Here is a 16160-nt window from a genome sequence, read left to right as displayed (position 1 = left end):
AAAATCTCTTAGCGGCTAAAAAAGCGTTTACAAGCTGTGTTACCTGCCAAAGGGGGTGTTACTAAGCACTGACCATGTCGGGTGCCCAAATTTCTGCTTCAGGCCCTTTTCAATTTTTAGGTATTTTGTACATATGAATGTAAATAAAAATGCTATCTTGTTTTAAAAATATTAAAGAAATGTGTCATCTTGATTATGCCTTTTGCTTGCCAGTTCATCTTCTGCTCACTTAACTACTCACAGAAACAGACATTTTAAGCAAGGGTGGTCAAAGTTTTGCATGCCCATCTACTGTGCCTGTGAATGCTGATGCTTTTTTTTTTACCAGCTTCTCCAGTAGTCACCCCCCTTCAGACAGTTGAGCGAGTGTATGAGATATAATGTATTTGTGGTTAGTTAAATAGCAGTGTACCTTGGGATGTTTTTGGTTACAGAAAATGTGCCACCATATAAAAAGGTTGGAAAACACTGGTTTAGAAGTTTAATAAATGCCGAATACACAGGCCTCAAAATTACCGAGTCCACTGGTTTGAGAGTAGGAACTAAAAGGAACTGAAATTGACATGTTGTGCGCTAACATAGGCATCAGTACAGTACAACCGGCAAAACACAGCAGCGGCTCTTGGAAAGAGGATGGAGTCAAAAGAGATGCCACTGACAGGACGTCATCTTTACAGGGCTTAGAATGAATCAGGTTGCTGAATCGGTTCTAGATGCAGCTAGACTCTATTGTCCTTTCCCACTAAGTCAATATGTAATTTTTTTCTTTGAAACACTAAAAATGGAATTCACCTACTATGCAGACTTTAGTCTTATATACAGTAAATGTTACAAACAAACAGTATAGAACTAAAACGTGAATTGATTCAATTAGTTATTGAGAGTTTCAGCAGTTTCATTTGCACTTATTAGGCAGAAAAAAAAAATCACAAAGTAACGTAGTGAAGTAATATTAATTAATTGAAAATGACAACAGGCTCTCAATGCACTTTTTGAAAAATATTGAATGCTAATCTGATGGAACAGCACCAACTCCAAGAGATCTCTGGGATTTCAAAGCAGATTATTGATATTAGGAAGGCTATTCTGACATTATGGTCAGCAACACAGGGGCACCGCAGGGGACTGTACTTTCTCCGGTCCTGTTCAATCTGTATACATCAGACTTCCAATATGACTCGGAGTCCTGCCCGTGCAAAAATTCGCTGATGACACTGCTATTGTGGGCTGCATCAGGAGTGGGCAGGAGGAGGAGTACAGGAAGCTAATCAAAGACTTTGTTAAATGGTGTGACTCAAACCACTTACACCTTAACACCAGCAAGACCAAGGAGCTGGTGGTGGATTTTAGGAGGCCCAGGCCCCTCATGGACCCTGTGATCAGAGGTGACTGTGCAGAGGGTGCAGACCTATAAATATCTGGGAGTGCAGCTAGATGACAAATTGGACTGGACTGCCAATACGGATTCTCTATGCAAGAAAGGTCAGAGCCGACTATACTTTCTTACAAGGTTGGCGTCCTTCAACATCTGCAATAAGATGCTGCAGATGTTCTACCAGATGGTTGTGCAAGTGCCCTCTTTTACGCGGTGGTGTGCTGGGAGGCAGCATAAAGATGAAAGAGGCCTCACGCCTGGACAAACTTCTTAAGAAGGCAGACTCTATTGTAGGAGTAAAGTTGGACAGTTTAACATCTGTGGCAGAGCGACGGGCATAAAGCAAACTCCTGTCAATTATGAAGAATCCACTGCATCCACTGAACAGTGTCATCTCCAGGCAGAGTAGCTTCAGTGACAGACTTTTGTCACCGTCCTGCTCCACTGACGGACTGAGGAGATTGTTCCTCCCCCACACTATGCGACTCTTCAATTCCACCCGGGGAGTAAATGCTAACATTACTTAAAGTTATTGTCTGCTTTTACATGCATTTTTATTACTATTTAATTTAATATTGTTTTTTGTATCAGTATACTGCTGCTGGATTATGTGAATTTCCCCTTGGGATTAATAAAGTATCTATCTATCTATCTATCTATTCAGGGTGCTAATATATCTCTGTACTGAGGTTACTGGGGAATAATTGTAGACAGATACGCAAATCCGAAAAACAAACGATATACATAACTAAAACAAACATTAAAACAGTTTCTTATGGTTGAAATATACCCAAAACAAATTAATAAGCAAATAAAAATGTGGTTTTCTTGGCTCACCAGAGGCTGTGGCACCTTCTAAGTCACTTGTGTGCAAAGTTGAAAGAGATGCACTTCTTCCAGCTGTTGATCTATGTAACCTTTGGCTTCTTAGTTGTCGAATAGATTTTTCCAAATTTTCCCTAAGCTATAAATTAAAATAATAAAAATAATCACCATTTCATAATTAACCTGTCCAAGTTTAAATAAACAAATATTAATATGCTCTTTTTTTTTTTTTTTTTAAGATTTACATAGTAATTTCTTACTGTTGACATGGCTTCAGTTTGATCTTCTTTGTGATCCCGAAATGTCCCACATCCGTAACATTTTTAAAGGTTGTGTTGATCCTTTGAGAAAAAAACGCAAAAAAATCATTACACTGAAATTTTCCCTTTAATATTTTGTTGAAATGCACAAAAAAAATTTTTAAAGGCCTTATACAAAAAAAAGGGCCCCTTTATAATAATTTTCATTGAACCCCCAGTAACTTGACCCACAGGTTTCTTAAATTAAAATAAAACCCCGCTTTGGCAATACCTTCAAAAATCCCATGGAGAAGATGTTCAACAAATTTTGTTTCACCCTTTATTTTATTCATTACTGGCTGTAGACAAACATTTTTTTTTTTAAACCCAAATTTTTTTTCAAGGGTTTTTTAAACCTTTTGTCAAAATAGGGATGAAGTAAACTGGTTGGGGAAGGAGCAAACATGCAGATTGTTTCATTGCTTTTTGGGAAATTTTAATTATAACTTTAAAAAATACAGATGAATTCAAGAGGTAAAGGGAATGAGGCTAGGATCTCACGGCAAGGAAAGTTCCCTTTCAACCCCATAAATCCAAAAGTACCTGTTTTGGGCCTTTTAAAGGGCCCCTTTAACCCTTTGCTGAGTGTTTTGAGTAGTGAGAAAAGCGCTAAAACTGTAAATACAAAGAATTATTACTGTAATAGCAAAAAACAGCACACAAAATACTAAAACAAAAACAAGATAATAAAAAAAAATCACCCCAGAAGCAATTTTTAAAAATTTTTCCAAATGGTAAGATAAAATTTTGCCCACTTTTTCAAAATTTAAATACAAACAATAGCCCTTTAGATTTGGTTGTCCCTGGAACCACCCCATGGCAATTCATTTCCGGTGTTACCTGGTGTAAAGTATAAAAAATGTATTTACACAGAAAAATACTATTCAAGTCAATTTACTTCAAAAATCTTTTAAAAAAAAAAGGTTTTTGATTATAATTCTGAATTCAAATTACAATTAAACCACATTAGTAAAAATTAAATTTTGACATGGCTTTAAACAAAGAAAATGGAAAACATAACTTTTTCTTTTTTTTTTTCAAATTTAAATACTAGAATTTGAAAAAGTTTAATTGTCTTTTTTTGTGTATTTGGGTTAGATGTTAATTATAGGGGACATAGATAAATTTGACATACAGTATTGGGTTTATATTATTTTCATTTTATATATAATAAGTCAATATATCCCCATGCTTAAACAATAAAAATGAATTAAAAATTTATTAACCCAGCTTTTCTGAAAAATTTTGCACCCCTTAAATGGACTAAAAACAATTAATCATTTAAAAGCAGACAACAATTTAAAAGCAGCAAAAAAGGAACAGGCTTGAAAATGAATAACGTCACATTTAAATATATGAAAAATTTCCCCAATATGAAACAATAAACCCACAATCATGCCAGTTTTAAATGAAAAACAAAAAAGGATACCTTTCTGGCCCCACACAGATTTACCAATCTTTTTTTTCACAGCAGGGTCATAGGACCCCATAAAATTTTTAAATTTTCCCATGAAATAAGCATCCTTTCATAAAGACAAAAGGACAGCCACCATATTCCACCGGAATATAAGCCGTTAACTTCTTTATATCATTTATGATTAGTTTAACGTAGATTCCTTTTTTTGTTCCCTTTTTGCTATTTGGGTTTTTGTTATGATCATGAAAATTGATAATTATGTTTATAAGACCAGCTAACATGAATGATTTTTTCTAGGGGTCTAATTTTATCTAAGGATGATTTAAATATGAAAGTATGTTTTGCAGATTTTAAAATTAAATCAAATTTAAAAAAATTTCTACTAACAAAAAAAATCTCCCGCAAATTTTTGCTAAATTGGCCTTATGAATGTTTTTTTTTTCCACATTTCAATACACCATTTCACAGTGATCTAAAGTTTAAAATTGTAGTTGGAAAAAAAAAGACAAAAAAACAGCACACATTAATAGGGACCTGGGGTTACCCCCCAAAAATTTTTTAAGATAACATCACAACCTTCAAAAAATGTAATTATTTTAATTACAAAAAAAAAAACGAAACTAGTTAAATATACTGTATTAAATGAAAGACCTGTGTATGGAGCGTCCGCTTGTTCCTCAACCAAAGCACTAGATGGCGATCCACATTTTTTTTGTCAGCTGCACCTCTTTTCCACTTAAAGGCAGCCGAAAACCGCGCATACTGATAACACAGATGAAGAGACACAACCCCAAAAGGGCAAATGCAGCAGCTCAGGGCAATTAAACACCTCACAATGAAGGAAAGGGATGTTTTTTACAAAGAATTTCTATCTGGGGTATTTTCGAGAACCAAGCCACGACACAGCTGTTATGGGATTCAGTGTTTCTTATGAACCCGGTTGGGCAAGCACAGGTGGATCCACGCCCCCTATGGTCATTCTTAAAAGTTAGGGACGCCCCAAGTTCAGAATATAGTAAAAAAAATAGGGGGCTTTAGGTTGCCCCAAAGACCACACAAGCTAGTTTAAATATATTAAAGAAATAATTTAAAATTTCCCAAAAATGTTCAATAATTTTGAAAAAAAAGTTTTAGGGCATTTTTTGACTGTCCAATCTGAAAAAAAGTGGGTTTTTTTTGAGTCTTTTATTGCTTTTGTTTAGTTCCAAAAAAATTGTACCATGGTTATTCTTCAAATTATTTAAAAAAATTAACATTTTAGAAAGTAATTAATTTTTTGATTTTTTTTTGGAATTAACTTTGATAAAAAATAATTTAGCAAAACATTTTCGCTTTGTAAGGGAAGCAAACTGGGAAAGAATTCGAATGCCAAAACACAGGAGAAGTAATGTTTAAAAAAAAAAAAGGTAAACCAAATAAAACTTTATTTTTCAAAATACCCTTTTGATAACCGAAGAATCATTTTCTTTAAAAAACAAACACATCCATTTGAGGGTTTTTAAAAGGTTTCCGTACAGACAAGTATTTTTTAATAAAAAAAAATTTTGTAAACCTATTATATACAGGGGAAAAAAAAAAAAATAAAAAATATTTTTATACATACAGTAGGTAATTAAATAAATGAAAAGGGGAAAAATCGTTCAATTTAGATTCCCAAAAATTTTGTTGCCATCTATACCCCCTTATTAACTGACCATTGTGCTTCAAACGCCAACGATGATTTTTAAGATATTAATAAATACATTTAAATGGGGAAATTTCCCAAACTAGCAAAAAGGCTCAGGATTAATTTTTTCATCTATTTTTAAATTAAAGCCAAATTTTTTTCTAATAAACTTTGATTTTAAAAAAAATTTAGGGTTTAAAAAACTTGTTTAGATTGAACCCCACTGGTTCTTCCCCCTTATACTGAGTGTTTTCAGGGGAAAAAGTTTTTTCCGGAGAAACAAAGTAAAAGAAAACACAAAAAATACTTAATTTTTTTTATTTTATTAATACATAATTTAGTGAATCCACAAGTTCATTTTAATATAAACGTAAAATTATAAAAAACTTTAGGACCCAAAAATTTTTGTTGTATTGAAAATTTTGTAGTAAAAAAATTTTGTGTTTGTCACTATGCTTTCTTTAACTTGCCCGGGGAAATATTTAAAAGGAAATCCCCCCAATTTTAAAAATTTTTTCTTTCGGTTTTCATTTTTAATATCCCCCGGGGGGCTAAAATTATGGGGCCGAAAAAATTTGTTTTTTATCCCCTTTTTTTTTCCCCGGGGGTTTTAATTTTACCCCCCTTTCCCCCCGGTTGCAAAGGGTGCCCCCAAATTTTTTTCCCCCAATGGGGTGAAGCACCTATTCATACAATGAGACAAAGGAATCTGGAATGAATTACTGAGTCATGAGGTTGATGGGGAAATTCTAACACCTCTTGAAAAAGCATTTCAATGAGACAGAAGATTAACTAAATAGAGCAAATGAGTATGGCATATTGAATATTACATGTATATAATATACATGTTCACACATACAGTACAAAGGTTTGGGCACCCCAAGATATTTGAGGTCTCAGACAGCTTTTACCAAGGACTCGGACATTAATTAATTTGATAGGGCTATTGTTTGTTCACAGTCATCATTAGGAAACCCCAGGTGATGCAAATTGTAAAGCTATATAAACTCTCTGAAAAATAAAATGATTGATGCTCACAAAGCAGGAGAAGGCTAAAGAAAGATAGGAAAGAATTTTCAGGTAGTTATTTCGTCAGTTCATAATCTTATTAAGAAATTGCACTTCATAGGAATGGTGGAGGTCAAGTTGAGGTCTGGAAGACCAAGAAAACTTTCTGAAAGAAAGACTTCTAGAAAGGCAAATAAAAACCCTTGTTTGACTGAGAAAGACCTTCATGAAGATTTAGCAGACTCTGGAGTGGTGGTGCACTGCTCTACTGTGCAGGGACACCTGGACAAATATGACCTTCATGGTAGAGTCAGTAGAAGAAAACATTTCCTGCATCCTAGCCACAAAATTCAAAGCCTGAAGACAGCAAATGAACAACTAAACAAGTCTGATGCATTTTGGGAACAAGTCCTGTAGACTGATGAAGTAAAAATAGAACTCTTTGGCCACGATATGCAAAGGTATGTCTGGAGGTAAAAGGGTGCCAAATTCCAGGAAAACAACTCTGCAACTATTAAGCATGGGGTGGATCGATCATGCTTTGGCTTGTGTTGCAGCCAGTGGCACAGGGAACATATAATTAATAAAGGGAAGAGTGGATTCAAATAAATACCAACAAATTCTGGAAGCAAATACCGCACTATTTGAAAAAAAAGTTGAAGATAAAAAGAGGATGGGTCCTACAACAAGATAACGAACCATAACATACATCAAAATCTAAAATGGAATACCTTCAGAGGTGCAAGCTGACAGTTTTGCAATTGCCTTCACAGTCCCCTGACCTTAACATCATTGAAAATCTGTAGAAACATCCCAGATGAGTAGTGCATGTAACACGGTCTAAGAGTCTTGAAGAATTTGAAGCCTTTTGCACGGACGAAAGGGCAAAAATACCTCAGGTCAAAATTGAAAATCTCTTAGCGGCTAAAAAAAAGCGTTTACAAGCTGTGTTACCTGCCAAAGGGGGTGTTACTAAGTACTGACCATGTCGGGTGCCCAAATTTCTGCTTCAGGCCCTTTTCAATTTTTAGGTATTTTGTACATATGAATGTAAATAAAAATGCTATCTTGTTTAAAATATTAAAGAAATGTGTCATCTTGATTATGCCTTTTGCTTGCCAGTTCATCTTCTGCTCACTTAACTACTCACAGAAACAGACATTTTAAGCAAGGGTGGTCAAAGTTTTGCATGCCCATCTGCTGTGCCTGTGAATGCTGATGCTTTTTTTTTTTTACCAGCTTCTCCAGTAGTCACCCCCCTTCAGACAGTTGAGCGAGTGTATGAGATATAATGTATTTGTGGTTAGTTAAATAGCAGTGTACCTTGGGATGTTTTTGGTTACAGAAAATGTGCCACCATATAAAAAGGTTGGAAAACACTGGTTTAGAAGTTTAATAAATGCCGAATACACAGGCCTCAAAATTACCGAGTCCACTGGTTTGAGAGTAGGAACTAAAAGGAACTGAAATTGACATGTTGTGCGTGTAACATAGGCATCAGTACAGTACACCGGCAAAACACAGCAGCGGCTCTTGGAAAGAGGATGGAGTCAAAAGAGATGCCACTGACAGGACGTCATCTTTACAGGGCTTAGAATGAATCAGGTTGCTGAATCGGTTCTAGATGCAGCTAGACTCTATTGTCCTTTCCCACTAAGTCAATATGTAATTTTTTTCTTTGAAACACTAAAAATGGAATTCACCTACTATGCAGACTTTAGTCTTATATACAGTAAATGTTACAAACAAACAGTATAGAACTAAAACGTGAATTGATTCAATTAGTTATTGAGAGTTTCAGCAGTTTCATTTGCACTTATTAGGCAGAAAAAAAAAATCACAAAGTAACGTAGTGAAGTAATATTAATTAATTGAAAATGACAACAGGCTCTCAATGCACTTTTTGAAAAATATTGAATGCTAATCTGATGGAACAGCACCAACTCCAAGAGATCTCTGGGATTTCAAAGCAGATTATTGATATTAGGAAGGCTATTCTGACATTATGGTCAGCAACACAGGGGCACCGCAGGGGACTGTACTTTCTCCGGTCCTGTTCAATCTGTATACATCAGACTTCCAATATGACTCGGAGTCCTGCCCGTGCAAAAGTTCGCTGATGACACTGCTATTGTGGGCTGCATCAGGAGTGGGCAGGAGGAGGAGTACAGGAAGCTAATCAAAGACTTTGTTAAATGGTGTGACTCAAACCACTTACACCTTAACACCAGCAAGACCAAGGAGCTGGTGGTGGATTTTAGGAGGCCCAGGCCCCTCATGGACCCTGTGATCAGAGGTGACTGTGCAGAGGGTGCAGACCTATAAATATCTGGGAGTGCAGCTAGATGACAAATTGGACTGGACTGCCAATACGGATTCTCTATGCAAGAAAGGTCAGAGCCGACTATACTTTCTTACAAGGTTGGCGTCCTTCAACATCTGCAATAAGATGCTGCAGATGTTCTACCAGATGGTTGTTGCAAGTGCCCTCTTCTACGCGGTGGTGTGCTGGGGAGGCAGCATAAAGATGAAAGAGGCCTCACGCCTGGACAAACTTCTTAAGAAGGCAGACTCTATTGTAGGAGTAAAGTTGGACAGTTTAACATCTGTGGCAGAGCGACGGGCATAAAGCAAACTCCTGTCAATTATGAAGAATCCACTGCATCCACTGAACAGTGTCATCTCCAGGCAGAGTAGCTTCAGTGACAGACTTTTGTCACCGTCCTGCTCCACTGACGGACTGAGGAGATTGTTCCTCCCCCACACTATGCGACTCTTCAATTCCACCCGGGGGAGTAAATGCTAACATTACTTAAAGTTATTGTCTGCTTTTACATGCATTTTTATTACTATTTAATTTAATATTGTTTTTTTGTATCAGTATACTGCTGCTGGATTATGTGAATTTCCCCTTGGGATTAATAAAGTATCTATCTATCTATCTATCTATTCAGGGTGCTAATATATCTCTGTACTGAGGTTACTGGGGAATAATTGTAGACAGATACGCAAATCCGAAAAACAAACGATATACATAACTAAAACAAACATTAAAACAGTTTCTTATGGTTGAAATATACCCAAAACAAATTAATAAGCAAATAAAAATGTGGTTTTCTTGGCTCACCAGAGGCTGTGGCACCTTCTAAGTCACTTGTGTGCAAAGTTGAAAGAGATGCACTTCTTCCAGCTGTTGATCTATGTAACCTTTGGCTTCTTAGTTGTCGAATAGATTTTTCCAAATTTTCCCTAAGCTATAAATTAAAATAATAAAAATAATCACCATTTCATAATTAACCTGTCCAAGTTTAAATAAACAAATATTAATATGCTCTTTTTTTTTTTTTTTTTTAAGATTTACATAGTAATTTCTTACTGTTGACATGGCTTCAGTTTGATCTTCTGTGTGATCCCTGTAATGTCCCAGCATCCTGTCAACATTATTAAGTGTTCGTGTTGTATCCTTTGAGAAAAAAATTACGCATATAAAATCATTACACTGTTAAGGTTTCCCCTCCGTCTAATATCTTTGTTGACAATGCACAAAAAAAATACATTTTTATGCAAAGGCCTTATACAAAATAAGGCCCTTATAATAATGCTTTCACTTGAACCTCCAGTAAATTCTTGCAGCCCACATGGCTGCTTCTGCATAAATACAATAGAACCCATGACATTGGCAATACCTTCAACAATGCCATGGAGAAGATGCTGTCAACAAATTTGTTTCAGCCTTTATATTTATTCATATGACTAGGCTGTAGACAAACATTTTTTGTTTAAATGCCAATTGTTTCAATGGTTTTGTATAATTTCCCTTTTTTGTGCAAAATATGGATGCAAGTAAACTGGTTGGCAGGCAAGGAGCAAACATGCAGATTACAGTGTTCATTGCTATTTGGAAATTTTAATTAGTAACATTAAAAATACAGATGAATATCGAAGAGGCTGAAGGAAATGAGGCTAGGGATCTGCACTGGCAATCGGAAAGTTGCCTGTTCGAATCCCATAAATGCCAAAAAGTGACTCTGCTCTGTTGGGCCCTTTAGCAAGGCCCTTAACCTGCAATTGCTGAGTGCTTTGAGTAGTGAGAAAAGCGCTATATACTGTAAATACAAAGAATTATTATTACTGTACATAGCATGAAACAGCACTACAAAAATACTAAAAACTAAAACAAGATAATGAAAAAAAAAATCAGCCCAGAAGCAATTCTTAGAAATTTTCCAAATGGTAAGCATACAAATTTTTGCCACTTACATTTTTCATAATTAATGCACAAACAATAGCCCCTTTAGATTTCCAGGTTGTACCTGGAACCATGCTATCAGGCCAATTCTACTTCCCGGTGTTACCTGGTGCTAAAGTATGAAAAATGTATTTACACTAGAAAAATACTACTTCTACAGTCAATTTACTTGCTAAAAAATCTTTCATGTAAAAAAAAGGTTTTGATTATAATTCTGAATTCAAATTACACATTAAAATCCACATTAGTAACACATTAAATTATTGACATGGCATTAACAAAGTAAATATGGAAAACATAACTTATTCATTTTTTTTTTCTAATTAATACTAGCACATTTGAAAAAGTTTAATTGTCTTTCTTGTGTGTACTCAAAGGTTAGATGTTAATTATATGGGACATATGATAAATTGTGACATACAGTATTAGAGTTTGATATTATGTTCATTTTATATATAATAAGTCAATATATCTCACTCATGCTTAAACAATAATAATGAATTCGACCAACTCTTATTAATCCAGCTGTTCATGTATAAATTTTGCACTGCCTTAAATGGACTACAACAATTAATCATTTAAAAGCAGACAACAATTTAAAGCAGCAAAAACAGGAACAGGCTTGAGAATGAATAACGTCAAGCATTTAAAGTATATAGTGATAAATCTCCAATATGAAACAATAAAAGCCACAATCATGCCAGATTTAAGTGAAAAACAAAAGAGATTGATACCTTTCTGGACAACCCACACTATCAGATTTACCTAATCTACTTTTCTACAGCAGGGTCACTAGGACCCACATCAAATTTTCCACAGCTTTCTGGCCATGAAACTAAGCATCCTTTCATAACAGAGCAAAAGGACAGCCACCATATTCCACCTGGCAATATAAGAGCCAAGTTACATTCTGTCTTTATATCATTTATGATTAGTTTAACGTTCGCATCTTACTATTTGTTCACACTTATGCTATTTGGGTTTTTGTTATGATCATGACAGGACATTGATAATTATAGTTTATAAGACCAGCTAACAGTGAATGATTTCATTGCTAAGGGATCTAATTTTATCTAAGGTATGATTTAAAGTATGAAAGTATGTTTTGCCGTATTTAAAGTTAAATGCAAGTCATAAAATATTTCTCCACTAACAAAAACATCATACCAGCAAATTTCTTATGCTAAAATTGGCCTTATGAATGTTTTATTTTTCTTCCACATTTCAATACAATTCATTTCACAGTGATCTAAAGTTTAAAATTGTAGTTGGAAAAAAATGACAAAGAACAGCACACATGTAATAGGGACCTGGGGATTACCCCTAATAACTTTATATGATAACATCACAACCTTCAAAAACATGTAATCATATTTTAATTACATAATAAACAACACAGAAACTAGTTAAATATACTGTATATAAATGAAAGACCTGTGTGTGTATGGAGCAGTCCGCTCTGTTCAAGCTCAACCAAAGCCACTAGATGGCGCATGCACTTTTACATTTTTTTCGTCACATGCATGCACCTCTTTTCTCACTATGAAAGGCAGCCGTGCAAAACCGACGTCATACTGATAACACAGATGAAGAGACACAACCTCAAAAGGAAGCAAATGCAGCAGCTCAGCAACGTGCAAGTGAAACACCTCAGCAATGAAGGGACAAGGCTAGATGTTTTCACTAAAGACATTGTCTATCTGGAGGTATTTTCTCGTAGAACTCATATGCCAGCGACACAGCTAAGTTATGGTATTGCCAGTGTCTTCTTATGAACGCCGGTTGGACAGCAAGCACAGGTGGATCCACGTCCTCTGCACTAGGTCATTCTTAAGAGTTAGCGGACGCCTCTCCAAGTTCACGAATATAGTAAAACAAATAGGGAGTCTTTAGGTTGCTTCCAAAGACCACACATAGCTAGTTTAAATATATTAAAGAAATAATTACATATTTCCAATAATGTTCAATAATTTTGAAAAAGAAGTTTTAGAAGTTAAAGCATTTCATTGACTGTGCTCAATCTGCCAAAAAATGTGGATTTTTTTCCTTGAGTCTTTTATTGCTTTAGTTTAGTTCCAAAATAATTGTCACCATGGTTATTCTTCAAATTATTTAAAAAACATTAACATTTTAGAAAGTGAATTCAATTTTTAGATTTATTTTTGGCCAATTAACTTTGATAAAATATAATTTACAGCAGAAACATTTTCTGCTTTTAGCAGGTAAGCAAACTGGAATGAATTCCGTAATGCCAAAACACAGGAGAAGTAATGTTTAAAAAATAAAAAAAAGGTAAACACAGTAACAACTTTATTTTCTGTAGCTAGCTACCTGCTTCCAGCCTGCATAACCGATTATGAATCATTTCATCTTAAAACACAAAACACATCCATTTGAGGGTTTTTATAATGTTAGTGCTTTCACTGCTACAGACAAGTATTCTTTTAATAAAATAAAATTTTGTAAAGCCTATGGTACTATACTGCATCAGTGAAAGCAAAAAAAATGAAAAGTAGCAAATATTTTTATACATACAGTAGGTAATTAAATAAATGAAAAGGGAAGCAATCGTTCAATTAAATAGATTCCAAGGTAAATGTGTGTTGCCATCTAATACTCACCATTCATTAACTGACCATTGTGCTTCACAACTGCCAACGATGATTTTTCGAATGATATTATTAATAAATACATTTAAATGGGAATTCCAATCTCAGTCATAAAAGGCTACAGTGGATTGAGGATTTCATTTCATCTACTTTTTAAATTAGAAGCCAATTATTGCTTCTAATGAAACTTAGATTTTAAAACTAATTTAGGTTAAATAACTTGTTGAGATTCAGAACCCTCACCTGGTTCTTCCGCCCTATCACATGAGTGTTTTCAGGGAAAATGCTTGCCCAGGAGAAACAAAGTAAGAGAAAAACACAAATGATGCAGCTAATTTTTTCCATTATATTAATACATAGATTTAGTGAATCTCACACAAGTTCATTCTTAATATAAACGTAAAATTCCATTACAACAAACTTCCAGGGACCTAAAAAATATTTTGTTGTATTGAAAATTTTGTAGTAAAGAAATTCTGTGTTTGTCACTATAGTGCTTTCTTTAACTTGCGTCCAGGTATTTGCAATCATTTCAATAGCTTCTTTTGTGTTCATTTTAATCTCCTCCTGTCTACAAGTTATGCTGACAAGAATTGTTTTAGCATTTCCTTGCGATTATACACTTTCAGGTTGCAAATGATGCCCAAATCCAATGGGTGAAGCACTGCTGTGCAATTGGATGGGGAGAATTCAACGCGAACATTTTCTAAATGTGGAAGCATGTTGTGGGCAGCACAGTTGTCAATAAGAAGCAGAATCGTCTTTTTCTTCTTCTTCATATTGTGAGGTTTCTGAACTCTTTTGGGATCTCCCCCCACTCTCCCCCCAACAGGAACAACACACTGAATTGCATCCCGAAGCGCGATTGCCACGTCTGTGGAAGATTTTTGTCCGTTGCTGGGGCAGGGCAACAGCAGGCTCACAGCGCTGCAGTGAAGCACAAATCCCAAAAGATCATGGTCGCACTATAAGTTCCTGTCTTGCACCTCAAAACATGAGGGCTGAGTCTCAGTACTTTAGCAAAACCAGCTTTATTCAGCTTGAAACAGGAACAGCACGGTTATTTATTGTAGTGGGATCTGCCACTCTCCCATACACAGACACAGCAGTCAGGCAGGGTTGTGAACAGGTTATTGGCCAAGTAATCCTGTTCCCTGCATTTACAATTTTCCTTGCATCACCCATCGAGATCTTTTCTGTTTGCGTTGGAGAAGAGATGCCCCAGAGCTGTGAGCCTGCTGTTGCCCCGGCAACAGATAAACAGTCTTCCTCAGACACGGTGGTCACACTTTGGGACGCTCTTCACCTCATCGTCCTGTTGGGGGAGGTCCCAAGAGAGTTTAGAACACTTCACATTTTCTTGAATGAGTGGCGCATTAATAGGAACGTTTCTTGAAGGACCATCACTGAACCACATAAAAACATTTTTTATACGTCTTCAGTTTCAGCAGTTCGCATACGTGTGCAACCCGAGGTTTTCCTTTTTTTTTTTGCTTTGAAGGAAGTTGACAGTGTCGATGGCGAAATTCCGAATTCACTGGCAACGTCTTTTTTCTTTTTGCCGCAATCGACAGCTCTGAGTTTTTTTTTCTCTAATATGAACTGTTATCGTTTTTTCGTGTCTGCCGTTTCTATAGGAGATTAATGTTTTTCAAATGTTGACGAGCAATAAGCAAAAGGTATCACTGTGCACAACTGAGCTGCGACCACAGAACTAACTGCTCTGTGGATGACTCATTCAGGCATTTCAATGTCTTTTGGGCACTTCACTGTAATGAAAGTATCTGCTGAATATATTTCGTAATAATGAGATTTCTATAGACTCGTGTCATATGGGGAGACTGTCAGGACCATAAAAATACTTTGTTGTAATGAAAATTTCACTATAAAGCTATTTGTTGTAACGGAATTTTACCTGTATATACAAATTGTATCAAAGGAAAGAAAAACAACAGCTTAACCCTGTTTTTCAGCTACAACAGGGCCTGTTTCTCTGTGCCATTAGTCAAATGCATCAATTCCAACTGTAGCACAATAATGAGGAAAAGTATCATGATTTTCTTTCTCTGTAAATTCTGCACTGCTGAGTATTTAAAGTACATATATTTCACAGATTATTTCACAGTATATTCAACTGTTCTTGAGTGTGGGTGGTGGTACACAGTACTGTAATTACAATAAAAAGGTAGAAAAAAATTACAAAAAGCATAAAAATACCATTTGCTTCTCTTACCAATTACTTTTTAATGTTAAGTGATTTAATGAAGTGACTGCATTTTTGATTAGACTCATTTTTCCCCTTTCGGGAAAATGCTTAAATATTGTATTATATTTGTAGCTTCCTATTGCAATGCATATACTGTACCTGGAAATGAGTACAATTTTGTAAAAAAAAAAAAAAAAAAAAAGAAATAAGCATTAAAAACTGAATACTGCAGTTCTCATGTGAAACTCTGCCTTGTGTGAGAATACCTGTAAAGTGCTTGCTAATGTATCAATTTTCTCTGCAATATCTTCTGCACCATTTATTCTGCTTCTTTGACGGGCACCCAAATGCGTTGTTTGACTTGGTCCTTGATGGCTCCTTCGATTTCTACTGTAAGTATCAGAATCACTGGAAGACTCCGCCATGGATATAACTGCTAAAGCAATACATAACAGTTAAAATTATATATATTTTTAAAGTATCTAAAAATCATGATACACCAAGTT

The 16160-nt window shown here is 35.3% G+C and overlaps 1 protein-coding gene across 2 annotated transcripts in view; it reads right to left on the bottom strand.

Moving 5' to 3' along the window:
- Window positions 1-16160, bottom strand: part of LOC120518755 (centrosomal protein of 128 kDa-like) — a 190187-nt gene that overhangs the window by 161614 nt on the left and 12413 nt on the right. Inside the window, exons 2-4 of one of the 2 annotated variants that reach the window (XM_039741707.1) lie at window positions 15921-16090; window positions 9967-10053; window positions 9718-9844 (exon numbers count right to left, since the gene is read on the bottom strand). In XM_039741707.1, coding sequence (XP_039597641.1) covers window positions 9718-9844; window positions 9967-10053; window positions 15921-16079 — 373 coding nt within the window. In that variant the 5' untranslated portion in view covers window positions 16080-16090. Of the gene's footprint in view, window positions 1-2212; window positions 2340-2460; window positions 2482-9717; window positions 9845-9966; window positions 10054-15920; window positions 16091-16160 lie in introns of those variants that run through there. The other variant, XM_039741706.1, reaches the window with a different exon arrangement.

The sequence above is a fragment of the Polypterus senegalus genome, chromosome 18 (genome assembly GCF_016835505.1).
Source record: "Polypterus senegalus isolate Bchr_013 chromosome 18, ASM1683550v1, whole genome shotgun sequence".
Classification (NCBI taxonomy): domain Eukaryota; kingdom Metazoa; phylum Chordata; class Cladistia; order Polypteriformes; family Polypteridae; genus Polypterus; species Polypterus senegalus.
Note: the sequence above shows the minus strand (reverse complement) of the source record. Positions and strands in the feature narration are given on the sequence as shown.